Source organism: Heterocephalus glaber, unplaced genomic scaffold (assembly GCF_053883595.1).
Source record: "Heterocephalus glaber isolate CG9 unplaced genomic scaffold, H.glaber_assembly_v1.0 deba00001472, whole genome shotgun sequence".
Classification (NCBI taxonomy): Eukaryota; Metazoa; Chordata; class Mammalia; order Rodentia; family Bathyergidae; genus Heterocephalus; species Heterocephalus glaber.
In genome coordinates, this window is record NW_028258315.1 from 26,508,492 (window position 1) to 26,521,333 (window position 12,842).

At 55.4% G+C, this 12,842-nt stretch overlaps 1 protein-coding gene across 2 annotated transcripts; it reads right to left on the reverse strand.

Annotated features, from left to right (window-relative positions):
- Positions 1 to 922: 922 nt before the first annotated feature.
- Agt (angiotensinogen) lies at positions 923 to 11,796 on the reverse strand. 2 transcript variants are annotated; one of them, XM_004854676.3, is made up of 5 exons: positions 11,610 to 11,796; positions 8,076 to 8,923; positions 4,561 to 4,828; positions 3,234 to 3,378; positions 923 to 2,656 (listed from the first exon to the last, which is right to left on the reverse strand). In XM_004854676.3, exons 2-5 carry the CDS (start codon positions 8,902 to 8,904, stop codon positions 2,465 to 2,467), a joined length of 1,434 nt encoding a protein of 477 aa, XP_004854733.2. In that variant the 5' UTR covers positions 8,905 to 8,923; positions 11,610 to 11,796; the 3' UTR covers positions 923 to 2,464. The 2 variants fall into 2 exon arrangements, with proteins under 2 accessions (XP_004854733.2, XP_021122083.2); XM_021266424.2 differs by lacking the exon at positions 11,610 to 11,796 and adding an exon at positions 9,984 to 10,159.
- Positions 11,797 to 12,842: the final 1,046 nt, after the last annotated feature.

The window sequence follows — 12,842 nt, forward strand, 5'->3', positions numbered from 1 at the left end:
CAGAGAAGTCCTGCAGGAAGTCACCACAAGCTCAGTGGCTTAAAACAACTCAGACATAAGCCTTCCAGGGCTGAGGTTCAAGGGACCCCCTGAGCGTGGGCAAGAGGGCTGGAGGAAGGGCCACCCCCCCACACACAACTGTTTTGGCTGCCTGGGCCATTTCTGATCCTTGGCCTATATCCCCAAGTAGCACTTGCCTTCTCTCATTATGGCTTGTATCTAGCTGCCCCACCACCACCACCAAAGCTCATGGGGTCACAGGTGGGGCTTTTCAGAGATGGGTGGATCTAATGTGTGTGATGCTGGGATTAAGTATGTGATGCTGGGATCAAGGGTGTGAGATTACTAAATTACTCCACTGATTGGTTTGTCATAGTTTTGGAAGTAGATAATGGGAAGGCCCTCCCTGGGTGTGAGTGCTACCTGCCCTGGTCAGAAAGAGAGTTGCTGTGTTTGGTTGTTGCTTGCTGCTTGCTACTTTGCTGTTTTGCTGCCTTCCGCCCACCATGAACTGCTTCTCCTTTGTGATGCCCCTCATGCCACTTTGCCTTCGACCCGCCAATTATAGACTGAAACCTCTACAAACTGTGAACTAAATAAACCTTTCCTCCTTAAATTTGGGTGTTGAGTATTTTGTCTCAGAAATGAGAAAAGTAACTAAGCCATCTCCTATCTGCCATTATAGCATCAGTCACTGTCTTCAGCTCTCACCCTGCATTCCTCTTGTAAGGGTACTTGTGATTAAGGCCACCCACATAACCCAGGATCATCCTCACTTCTAGAGCTATAGTCCCATCTGCAAACCCCTTTTCCACATAAGGGACCAGACACAGGTCATAGTGGACCTCAGTAGTGAGTGGCCCCCAGCATGGCAGTACACACCCCCATTCTACCATACTTACACAGGACAGGACTTCCCAACAGGGGTTGTGACCTCTTTTAATGGTGGTTAATTTATTCATTTCATTCATCTCAGCATTTTCTCTTTGACACATCAGGGCAGTGAGGCCCAGAGAGGCTGAGGAACTGGCCCCTGGTCACACAACAGTACATAGGCTGGATCCACCTCTGAGCCAGGACCTACCCAACCCACTGTGCTCATAGGTCAGACCAGGCCTCACCCACAGGGCAGAGAGGACAAGCTGGCCCAGTGACATCAGAGCCAGGGAGGAATGTCCAAGGATGGGGGGCTCGGGGGAGAAGCTGAAATTCTGAGGATGGCACAGCTTTCTGGCCCAAGTCAGGAGCGTGCCATGTCTGTCTTCAGAGCTGCTGTGGTCCACACACAGTTCCAAGGGAGTTGGGCAGTTCCAAGGGAGGCACCACTTGGAATGCACATGCAGTTGTGCATGAGCAGGCAGAGCCCACACTCCAGCTGAAGCCAGGGAGGCAACACACATGTGGTGGCCAGGGATCCCCGTGGGAGCCTCTGCTTGGCTCTGCCCAGCAGCCAGCACACTGCACTGCTCATCTGCTCCAGCATGTGTGCCCAGAGAAAGGCAAGCGCATGACAGGAGGAAGCATAGCCCTGTCACTGGCCAGCCAGATGCCCTCCCTCCAGCCCACCCCAGAGTTAGAGGCCGTGGGCCTAATCCCATCAAGTGGAACAGGGAGACACCAGCGAAGGAAAGGCATTTGCAAATATGTGTCTGAAGATTCTCGCTCTCTCCTCCACCCCCTGCATCATAGGAACAGCTCTCGGACCCATGTCCTGGGTGGAGGATGTCCTCGGTCCCATTTCTCTCCCAGAACTGTGTGCGGACAGGTTCCACAGCCCTGGCCATCCTCAGAGGGTCATGACCATCAGAGCAAAGGTGTCCAGGAAGCCAGGAAGCTCTGCAAGGACGATCAGGTGCTGGTCTGGCTCTCCACAGAGCCCAGAAAGGACCTCGAGAGCACTCTGTCAGCTGAATGGCACGTCTCTGTGCTGCTAAGAATCCTCTTAGCTTCTTGTTGCAAGACATTTATTAACAATACAGAGATAAATCAGCTATGGTATTACATTCTAGCTAAATTCAAATTCTTATATCTTTTGTGTTTTTCAAAAATCACAGGAAAGAACAACTAAGATATTGTGGAAACCCCATGAAGGTCAAGGTCACACTCAAGCTAAATATAAAACCAGAGCAATAAAACCAAATGTGTTTTAATTTTAAAACCCAATTTCTGTTCTCAGTTTAAAAGCTAACTCTTTCTGGTTTCACAAACAAGTTGGTCAGTTCCCGTTCTTTCCAGAACAGGCCTATGCTAAACACTGGCTTCTGGCTCCCACCCCCATCCTCCAAGCAACCTGGCCTGGGAGGCTGATTCAGCTGCTCATTATCCATAGCACTGTGTTTACAGAGGAGATTGCTGTCGCCCAGCGTCACTCTTGGAAGGAAAGGAAGAAGACCAGGGGCAACAGTCACTGACATGGCGGGGTACTCTGCTGCCAGCCTTGTCCCACAGACAGCAAGCACTGACCTCACACTGCGCTCAGGGGGTTGTCCACACGGCCCAGGAAGTGCAGGGCACCTGCCTCCCTCTCGTGGATAGCGAACAGGAAGGGGCTGCTCAGGGTCACCTCCAAGGTCTCAGGTGTGCTTGCCTGGGGAGTGGACTCCACAGGTTGCTTCCCATCATCTGCTTTGAGTTCAAAAAGGAGGCTGTTCAGCACCTGCAAAGCAGTGGACATTGGCTTCTCTCCCAAGGGCTCCAGGACCTCCCCACCGGGAGGGCGTGGGACAGCCATGCCCTGGAGGAGGACCTGTCCAGCCTGTCAGGAAGACATCCTTCATGTGGACACTGACCACCCCATGCCGAATCACATGCACCTCTCCCTGCCACCCTGCTAGCCCTGGGAGCTTTGGCTCTCTCCATTGCAGCTAACCTAGTGCAGAGGGCCCATGCCCTGGAAGTGACCTGCTCTCTCCAGCACTTGTGCAGCACCTGGAGTGTGCAGGGTGTCCTTGGCACTGCAAATGGGCCTCGTTCCCAGTGGTGGTGAGACAATGTCTTCAAGGAGCCAGAGGACAGGGCATTGGCCCAGGCACTCACTTTCCTCATCCTAGCCCAGCCCTGCCACAGGATCCAGAAGACCCTGAAGCCAGGCAGGCTGACAGGTCCAGCCTGTACTGCAGTAGGTAGCAGAGCAGACCCGGCAAGGGACTCCTCTTCCCTCTCCCCATTGGCTTCAGCCCTGCTGGCCCTACCCATGCCTCCTCTCATTGGACTTGAGCCAGCTCCCCACTGACCTCTCCCAGTCTTGGGCTGGTGTCGCTGATCCCGTCTAGATTGGCCTCGGTGCCCAGCAGGGTGGGCAGCTTGGCCCAGGCCAGCAGCTCCTGTAGGTCGTAGGATGCTCTCAGCTCCAGCTGGGGCAAGGTCAGGCGCATGGCCCTGGGGGATGACATGGTTAGGGGTCCTGGAAGTCCAGCCAACTGCAAAGATCCAGGGCCCACAGCCGGGGCTCCCTGCACTGTCCCTGAAGAAGGAATGTCCAGCCCTTCATACAGCCAGACATCCTCTCCCTTGAGAAAAACCTCAGCTCCAAACACAGTGGAACATTCAGGTTGCTTGAAATAGTGCTAGAAGGATGAGGAGCCCCTGCAGGTGGAGACCTTGCTGATTATGAGCAACTGGCTGCCCTCTGTCCCTGAGTATTCTTAGGCTGCCTGCATGTCAAGAGGTTCTGAAAAGAGCTAAGAAGTGCCACCATCTAAAGTCATGAGAAGTGGCTGTCCCCAGGGCACCTGGAATAGAGACAGACTCAGCAAAGGGACCATGACAGCAGCCTGTGTGGCATGTTGTCACATTGTGTGTATGCACAGGCGGTGGATGGACAAAACGTGTGTGCATAGTGGGTGTTAGGCAGCTATGAAGAGGAGGGGTGGTCTTGCGGGACAGCTCAGGTGAACCCTGAGGACACAGGCAGGGGCTGCAACACTGGACAGGGAGCATGGAGTAATGAGTCTGAGCGTAATGGGGCCGAATTTCTGTTCTGCAAGATGTGAAAGCTCTAGAGATGGACAGTGGTGATGGTGGCACTGTGACTATATTTGATTGCCCCCATTTAAACACTTTAAAACCTCAAAGTTGACATGAGGATGCCACTCATGTCTTGGGAGCAGGCTGCTGTCCCACCAGACTGGATCTGACATGCAGGTTGAGACCAGCTGCTTGGAAAGGGACCGTGTTGTCACAGCAGAGCAAGCACTGCCCCCCCACCCCTGTTGGCCTCACACAATCAGCTCTGGTTCAAGGCCAGCTCCCTGAGGAAGCCCCCAGTCTCAAGGGGGCCCACAGCCCCCTAAAACCCATTCCAAGATGCTCTGGGTGCCTTGGACCTGCTCTGTGTGTGTGTGGGACCAGGGCAGGTCAGGTGTTTCTGTCCCTGCAAAACTGGGGGTCAAATAATTCATATGAGAAGTACACTTCCCCTCCTGTGCCAGCACTTGATGCTGCAATGGAGACACGACAGGGACCACCCAGTCCAGCCAGCCAGGTGGCACTATAGCCACCCTACTCTGGGTAGAGGGCCAGTCCAGCACCCCAGCTCTCCAGAAGAGCAGAGGTTCCTACCGGGGAGACAGGTTATTCATCTGCGCCAGGAAGTCACGGTGCAAGGCTAGGGGCACGACCTGGTCCAGGTTGGAGGTGCAGTGGGGCTGGATCAGCAGCAGGGTGGCACTCCTGCCGATGGGCACATGAGTAGCTGAGAAGTTGTTCTGTGTGTCACTCCAGTGCTGGAAGATGCCGGAGCCCGACATCATAGGGACAGACACCGCGGTGCTGTTGTCCACCCAGAACTTCTGAGGCTCAGGCAGCAAGTAGAAGCCCTTCATCCTCCCTGAATCCAGACAGAGCCGGAAGAGGAGGTCAGTGATTGGCAGGCCAGGGAAGGGGCAGGCCACTCCCACCTACTTCCACTTCAGCCCCTTCCCTGCCCGCTGGGCCAGCTTCATCCTGGACACAGACTCTGCCCACCCAGAGCTCGATGCTGCTCAGGTCTTTGTCCTGTGTGACCCAGCCACTGAGCTTGCCACAGCACTCGGCCACTGCCGAAGACCTGGCCAGGCCACACCAGACCTGAGCTTGTGATGTTGTCTCTGAACCACTACCACCTGACCAGCTGGACCTAAACCCAGATCTGCCCCCATCCCAAGCTTCTAGTTTGCCACACTCGTTATTTGTACAAATAAGTCATTTTTAAAGTGCCATGTTAGGTTCACAAAATTGAGTAGAAAGTACAGAGTACTCCCATATAACTCCTGCCGGCCACCATCAGCACCTCACAGCACAACAGTCTGTTTACTATGACTGTGTGTAGGGGTGTGGGGGGGTGCACGCCCTGGGGGTGGAGCTCAGGCCTTCACACATGCCAGGCGAGGACTCACCGCTGAGCCACACCCCCAGCCTCCATTTGTTACACCCGAGGCTACGTGGTCATTCACACAGGGCTCACTCGTGGTATTGGGCATTCTGCAGGGCTGGATAATATACAATGACACGTGTCACACACAGTCGTCTCACTGCTCTAAGGACACCTGTCCATGTCCAGCTGTGACAGAGCCTGTGGTGGTCAGTCCTTGGTGTCAGGTCCCCCGCCTCCCAAAGTCATAGATCAGACTGGCACCCAAGATTCAGAATGAAGGCCCCACTTCTCAGTGCCCCTGGCCATGAGTGACAACCCTGCTGTGACCCCAGATCTGAGCATGGGCCTTGTGCAGGGCAGTGCTCTCTGCCCTGTCTCCACGCACAGGCTGAGGATGAGGCAGAGAGATGCAGGCTGCGCTTCAGGCTGAGCTTCCCCGCCAGCCTGCGCAGAGGACAACTGTTAGCCGGGGGCTCTCCATGACCCCGACCCCTCCCTGACCTTCCTCTTGCACATTCAGTCATGGTGGGGCACCGTTAGGGGTGTTCTGAGAAGAGGGATTGACAACAGCCCATCCCAGTGGCCAGTGACTGGCTGGAGAGGGGGCTCAGGGGGCCAGGCTCCTGCCGTCCTGAGTCGGGGTCCCCAAGCTGAAGGTGGGGTCACGGAGAGTTGATGTGGGTCTGGCAAGAACGGGCTGGCTAAAGCCCCTACCAGGGCCCAGTACTTGTGAGGGTGGAGGGGCCTGGTCCTCCATGCTCCGAGCCCTGGGGAGACAACGGCCACTCCCAAAGGCTATGTGAGCAAGAAGCTGAGTGTCCCTCAGCCTGTCCCCAAGGGACTTCAACAGAGGCTTTTTACTTTAAGAGGGAAAGGGCTGGACTTTCTCCCCTAGCAACTAAAGCAAAAACAGAGAAATGCTGGACTCTGCCATGGGGGTGGTGCCCTCTCGTCCCTGTCTAACCCTGACTTGCCAGCCCCATTCTGAGGTTAAGTCAATTCCTGTGGTTCAACTCAACTGGTGCCATGGAGCCTGCCAAGCATGGGGGGACCAACCACTGGCAAAGGGCACCTGTGACCTTGGCCTAACACCTTGAGTTTCACACATCCAACCTGACTGAGGGACCCAGAATGCCTAAGACAGCCTATTCATTCACAGAAGGACAAACTGGGCCAGGAGGAACTCCATCTGCTGGGAGCTGAGACCAGCAAGGTCAGCACAGAACGAGGGGGTGGACCGGCGCCCAGTGCTCTGAATCTGACTTCCTCTTCCTCTTCCTCCTCTTCAGCTCTGTAGTCTGGACTGCAAGGATGGGCTTTCTTCCCGGGCGAGATTCCTTTCTTAACACCAGTGGATTTCTTGCCTTCACCTCAGGGAACCACTTTCTCAAGGAGTCTTGGGATGGCAGGCTCATCCCCATTTCCCCGCTGCTCTGCACAAGGTGGGCCTCCCTCTGCCCCCATGACAGTACCTGACAATCCCCTGGCCTCTCCATTCCTGGCACTCACAGGCAGACACAAGATCTTTAGAGATTCAAGGATATTGTCATGGTGGGAAATCATCAGGCACAACCCACTTTGCTCTATCCCTACTGTTCTGTCTACAGCAGCCTGTGTGGCACTCTGCCCCCAAGCTGTGCATCTTCCTGTTGAACCTTGTCAACACTCTCCTCCCCAGCCAGCCACCCATCAATGCACAGATCTGGTGCACATCCCTGTGACCATGTGCCCGGGCTGTCACACTGTCACACATGGCATTTGGATGTCCTTGCTGCCTACATGCAGTCCTTGCTGTGGGCTGCGGGGATGGATCTGAGCAGGACTCCTCTCTTCAGTCCCCACCAGGCACAAGCTCCCTCCTTCCTGCAACACATTCAGATTCATCCTGTGCTCTGGCTGAGCCAGCTGCTCCACCCTCTCTTCTGCCCTCACCCCCATAGCCTTTGCTCAGATGATTCCTCTTTCCTTCTTCCCCAGGCACTTCTAGCCTTCCCTCTATTCTGCAATGGCCTTTATTCTCTGAGCTCTTTCACTTTCAGCTTACACCAGGCTCCTGCTCTTGGGGTCACTTGTTGCCTGTCTTTAACGCGTGACCTGGGTTAGCTTCCTCTTGCCCATCTGAGACAGCCAACTCAGTCTTACACATAGGAGAATTAAATTCATTGCATGAATGAGCAGTCTTTATAGTAGGGATGTGCTAATGAGAACCATCCTGATGTGAAAGCAATGTAAGCTAGGCAAGCAGCCACCACTGAGCACACTGTAGCCCACAAACTGGTTGCTTCTACGTGGGCCAGAGGCCCTGGTCCTGGAATGGAGCTGGCTGTGGGCAGGGTATATGGGCTGATCCCAGGAACCTGCTTGGGGCTGTGTTCTCCTGAGTAAGATTCTTGCTCCTTTGAGTCCCCACTGCTTCGCCAGTAAACAGAAGCATGAAATATCTTTCCCTCTTCAGAGGAGACTAAATGATGAGAGTGGAGGCTTGCCCCAGGACCCACATGTACTAGGCAGTGGGTGGGTGGGCGCCCACCTAAGAACCTGGCAGGAAGTCCCCTCCCACCTCCTCCAGGGAGGCCTCAACTCCTTCCATATGGCTGCCACTCCCATCCCCATGAGCTGCCTTGCTTGGGGAAGCCCACACTCCGGGCACGAAAGTCACGGGGGCCGGGATCAGCACCCTTGGGCACCAGCCAGGGCTAGGCAGCCTGGGGGCTGGTCTTACCTTGGAAGTGGACATGGGTGTTGAACAACAGGGTGCTGCCTGGGCTGACCCCTGCCAGGGGTCCACCTATCTTCCACCCTGTCACAGCCTGCAGGAACGTGTTGATCTTCTCAGCCGCAAGATCTGGGTTGGTGGACAAGTCCAGAGAGCGGGGGAAGATGACAGGGGCAAAAGGAGCCAGGCCCAACACAAATGACTGCTTCAGCCGCAGGCCCGGGGCCGTGAACAGGCCCACCACAGTGGACAGTAACAGCCTTGTCCGGTCACTGGCCTCGCCCTGGGCTACCAGAAGGCTCTGAACAGCTTGTAGGGCAGAGAGGACCTTGTGCCCATCCAGCCGGGAGGTGCAGCCCTGGTCCTGCATGGGAACCCCCAGTAGTGCCTGCAGCTGGCTGGCTGTGGGGTCCCGGGCACCCAGGTAGAGAGAGGCCAGGGTACCAAAGAGAGCCGCAGGGGACAGGATGACCCCGCTGGCTGTGCTCCCCACCTCACTCAGGGTCTTGTACATGCGGAAGCCCAGGAAGTTGGCCATCATCCCAACCTGGGTGGCGCGCAGCCTGTCTTCAGCTGTCAGCTGCTCAGCGGCCAGCACCAGCCGCTCATACAGGGCAGCCTCATTCACAGGGGAACTCTTGGCCTGCACTGGGATGGGTGTGAAGGTTGACTCCTTGGGGGTCTCCCCATTGGACTTCTCCAACTGGATACAGCTGCTCTTGGGGTAGAAGAGAAGGTGGAATGGGTGGATGTACACGCGATCGCCAGCAGCCAGGCCAGCCCAGGCCAGGAGGAAAAGGATGGTGGCCTTGAGGCCCACGCTGGTGAGAATCATCTCTGTGCTCTGAAAAACACTGTGTGAGGGGGAAAAGGTGGTTCTCCAGTGACCTCCACCCAGACCGTTGACCATCCCAGTATTCCCTGCAGCCAAGTGGACTTGGAGAAATACATCCATGTCTATGGGTATTAAGCAGCCAAATGGACTCAGAGCTGCATGGAAAGCATCTACACGGTCCAAGTGCCAAACACACCATTACAGGCTGAGCTTGCCCTGTGGATTCATACACTGGAACACTCATCCTAGGACCTGAGACTGTATTTGGAGACTTGGTGACTGAGTTAAAGTGAGGTCCTTACAGTTAACCCTGATCCCATCTAACCAGTGTCTTATAATAATAAGAGGAGATCAGGACACACACACACAGACTATGTAGGGATACAGGGGGAGGACACCATCTGCAAGCCAAGGGACCAGCCTTATCCACACCTTGACCTTAGACTTTTGCCCTGCAGGATGGGAAACAGTACATTCTGTTACTGATGCCCCCAAGCTGTGGCACTCATTACCACAGCCCTGGCAGGCCAAGTCACACCCATGATGATGGCAGTCACTTCTCCCCTAGAGGACCTAGTACATGCAATACATGCAGATCCTTAGGGAGCCCTCTCCCTACTCCGTGATAATCTAATGGCCCTGGGGTGGGCCCCAGGGACAGGTTCTAGAGTCCCCAGATCTTGACCATGCAGCCAGGATTGAACACTGTGAGCTCAACCCAAGACCAGGCCTTTCACTGTCATCCCAAGCTCCAAACCAGCTCTGCTGTACCCTAGTGGGCCCCAGGGGGATCCAGGACTCTGCCTACCTCACTCACTCACTCGCTCACAGTCGGCCTCGATGGCCTGTGCAGGGCCAGACTTGCTAACTTCTCAGGTCACTGCCATGCACAGTTGGGTTTCAGTATCCCCCATCTCATGAGCCCTAGCTCCAACCTTGGCTGTGGTAGGTAGCCTGGGCCTGGTCCTCAGCTCTGGGCAGGGCTTCCTTGGAAGGGTTGCATCCCAGCCCTGAGTCAAGGACACCTCGACATCTGGCTTTCCTTGCCCTGCCTGTGTATGCCCAGTCATCCATCTTACATTGTGCTGTGGCTTGGATGGTTGTCTCCCAGAGGCCCATAAGTTAAAGGCCTGGTCTCCAGCATGGTGCTGGTGGGAGGTGGTAGAACCATTAGGAGAAAGGGTCTTGTTTCGCTGACCTCTAATTTCCATCCGCACCTTCCACAGAGAAATAAGTAATGAATCCATCACAGCTCAGACTGGAAATTTGAAATCCATGAGGCAACACAAAACTTTTCTCTTTATAAATTAATTTATCGGAATTTCCTACAGAGATCTAAAGCTGGCTGACATGCAGTGCCCCACCTCCCACACTCAGCTTATGAGACCTGTATCTGCCCCCTACCTGGTGAATCCACAGAATTTCAAAGTGTGTTGTTCTGCCCTGGTCACCCGACCACGAGGAGACCTTTGACTTCTGATCAGCCACCACCTCACCCGCCTCTGACTCAGCCCACTGTTCTCACAGGAGGCCACTAGGCATGGAAAAGCGGGGCTCCTACAAGAGGAGCCTGCAGTGTCTGCTCGTGCTGATGTAAACCGAGTCAGGTGGGATCATCAGGGGCAGGGGCAGCCAGGATCTGCTTACCAGTGCCCACACCCATGAGACACAGGTGCCACTGAGGGGTGCTGTCACTTGGATGAGGTCCCAGTCACTGCCATGGGGAAAACTCTCACCAGAATGCCCTTCCCCCTCAGTGCCTCCCACACCCCCTCTCGCATAGCACTTGCCACCTCCAAACCCTCTTCACTGTAGCCGTGTATTTATTCTCACCTGGATGTCTGTTCCCCCATGAGAAAGCAGGCCCCATGAAAGTGGCCCCCTCCCCTAGCAAGCAAGGCCTGCATCCCCAAGATGGTCCCAGACGTGACAAGTCCCAGTAAGGGATTGTCAGGTGAAGTCATTAATACTGTGTCATGGTGGAGCAGAGAGGTTTGGTGACTTGCTCCAGGTCACACAGACGTAAGAGACAGAACTAGAACTCAGATGAGGAGCCTGGATTCTGTAGGTGGTATGTCAGCACCAATCTATGTTGCCTCTTGGCAAAGCAAAAACCTGCCTTGTTGGTGGCTGGAAAGCCCTTCTACCTCTGGAGCCTGGGGTAGTTGGGAGCCCAGTGACAGGAGCAAGTCCTGATGCTGGGGATGTAGTGAGAAGCCAGATCACCCTGACCTGGCATTGAGTCCAGGACCAGAGACATCACCTGAGAGCCACAGGTGACTGTATCTCCCTGGGTGAGCCCCATGACCCCACTTCCCCACCAGCCCTGTAGCCCATACAACAAAGCCTCATTCTTCCCTGGCACTGGAAAAGGCCCCATGGGCTCTTGGTCAGGGTGACGCTGACCCTAGGCCAGTCTCTTTGCCCTTGAGACCCTGCTCTGCCAAGAAGCAGGAGGATCTGGCCACCTTTGCTCTGCGGCCAGGGGATGGGAGGCCCTGGGGAGGACAGGCTTGCAGGGAAAGGCGGCTCAGTGACCATGTCCCCGTGGTAGTGGCCATCACCCACCCTGGCCCTGTGCTCTGAATGAATGCTTAATGCCATTTAGCCAGCCCCTCCTGCAGCCCCCCACCCTGCCTCTCCTCTTTGCTCTCAACTCAGCTGTAGCAGGGAGTCTTGGGGAAGGAGCCCAGGGCTCCACTTACCTGCTTTCTCCTGGACAGAGGAGCGCAGCTCTTCCCTGGCTGGCTGCACAGGCCCCATTTATACCCAAGGGGTGGGGATGGATCTGTTCCCAGCCACTCTGTACACAGGCTGGGGGTGGCGGGGAGGAGGGACCCGGGTAGGGGCCTGGCCACCCAGCTTGGCCAGGATGGACTGTCAGGCTGGGCCCCTTCCAGGAAGGCCTGAGATCAATGCAGTTCTACTGCTAAGCAGTCAGTGTGGGGTCCAGTTACATATTTACCCAAGTTTGTTGGAGGTGGGGCCACTCCTACCAGACCTGGCCAGGTTGTGACAGCCTGTGGCCCACCATCCAGGCCTTCTGACAAAATCTCTTGTGACATGCTTCTGAGAGGTCACAGGACATGCTGGGAAGGGGGCTGGGTAGGGGAAGGGCCGTGCTCAGGTGCCCTGGGGCTGCTGTGACCATGCTGCTCAATCACAGGTTAGGGTTAGGGCTAATATATGATCTTGACTTCAAGTAGGTGCCATGAAGGTTAGAGTTGGCACCTACTCCACATAGGGGCCTCTTTGGAGACATAGGGGCAAAACATCTTCTAGAAGCTTCCTGTGTAGCCAGAGAGTGAGAATACCAACAATGGGGTACTCAGGTCAGAAATCAGAAGACAGAAACAGCTAGCCAGGCTGGAAAGTTTCAGGGAGTCAGCCCTCAAGTTGCGGAGGCAGACAGGGAAGAAGGGCTTTTGGAGGGAGGCCCTGTGATGCCAACAAAAAAGTGGGGATGGGAGGAAGGTGGGAGCACCCAACCCCATGTCCTGGCAAGGAGGGCAGATCTGGCAAAATACAGCTACTTCATGTGTCACCATGCTTGGTAGCATGCTTGCGTGCCCGTGACATCTTTCTTGCCAACCCAGATGACGCCCAGCCTCAGACCAAACATTCTAGGAATTGGGCGGACAGAGGAAAGCTGCCCAAGCTGCAGATCCAAGGTGGAGAAGAAGGACGGCTGGAGCCAGATCACAGGAGCCAGAATACCACTCTCAGGAAGGGAAATTGATGCCACCAGGAGAGGGATGGGTGGCATCAGAGCCAGGGACAGAGGGCGGGACATGATGCTGGACTCTGGTGCAACAGCTCCTCTGAGTGACAGCTAAGACTGGCTGGAGGAAGGAGGCCAAAGGCTGTAGTCAGTCTAAGGGGACTAGGAATGATGGAGCTGGCGGACAGACAAGGGTTGCAGAGGAGGAGGCAGGCTC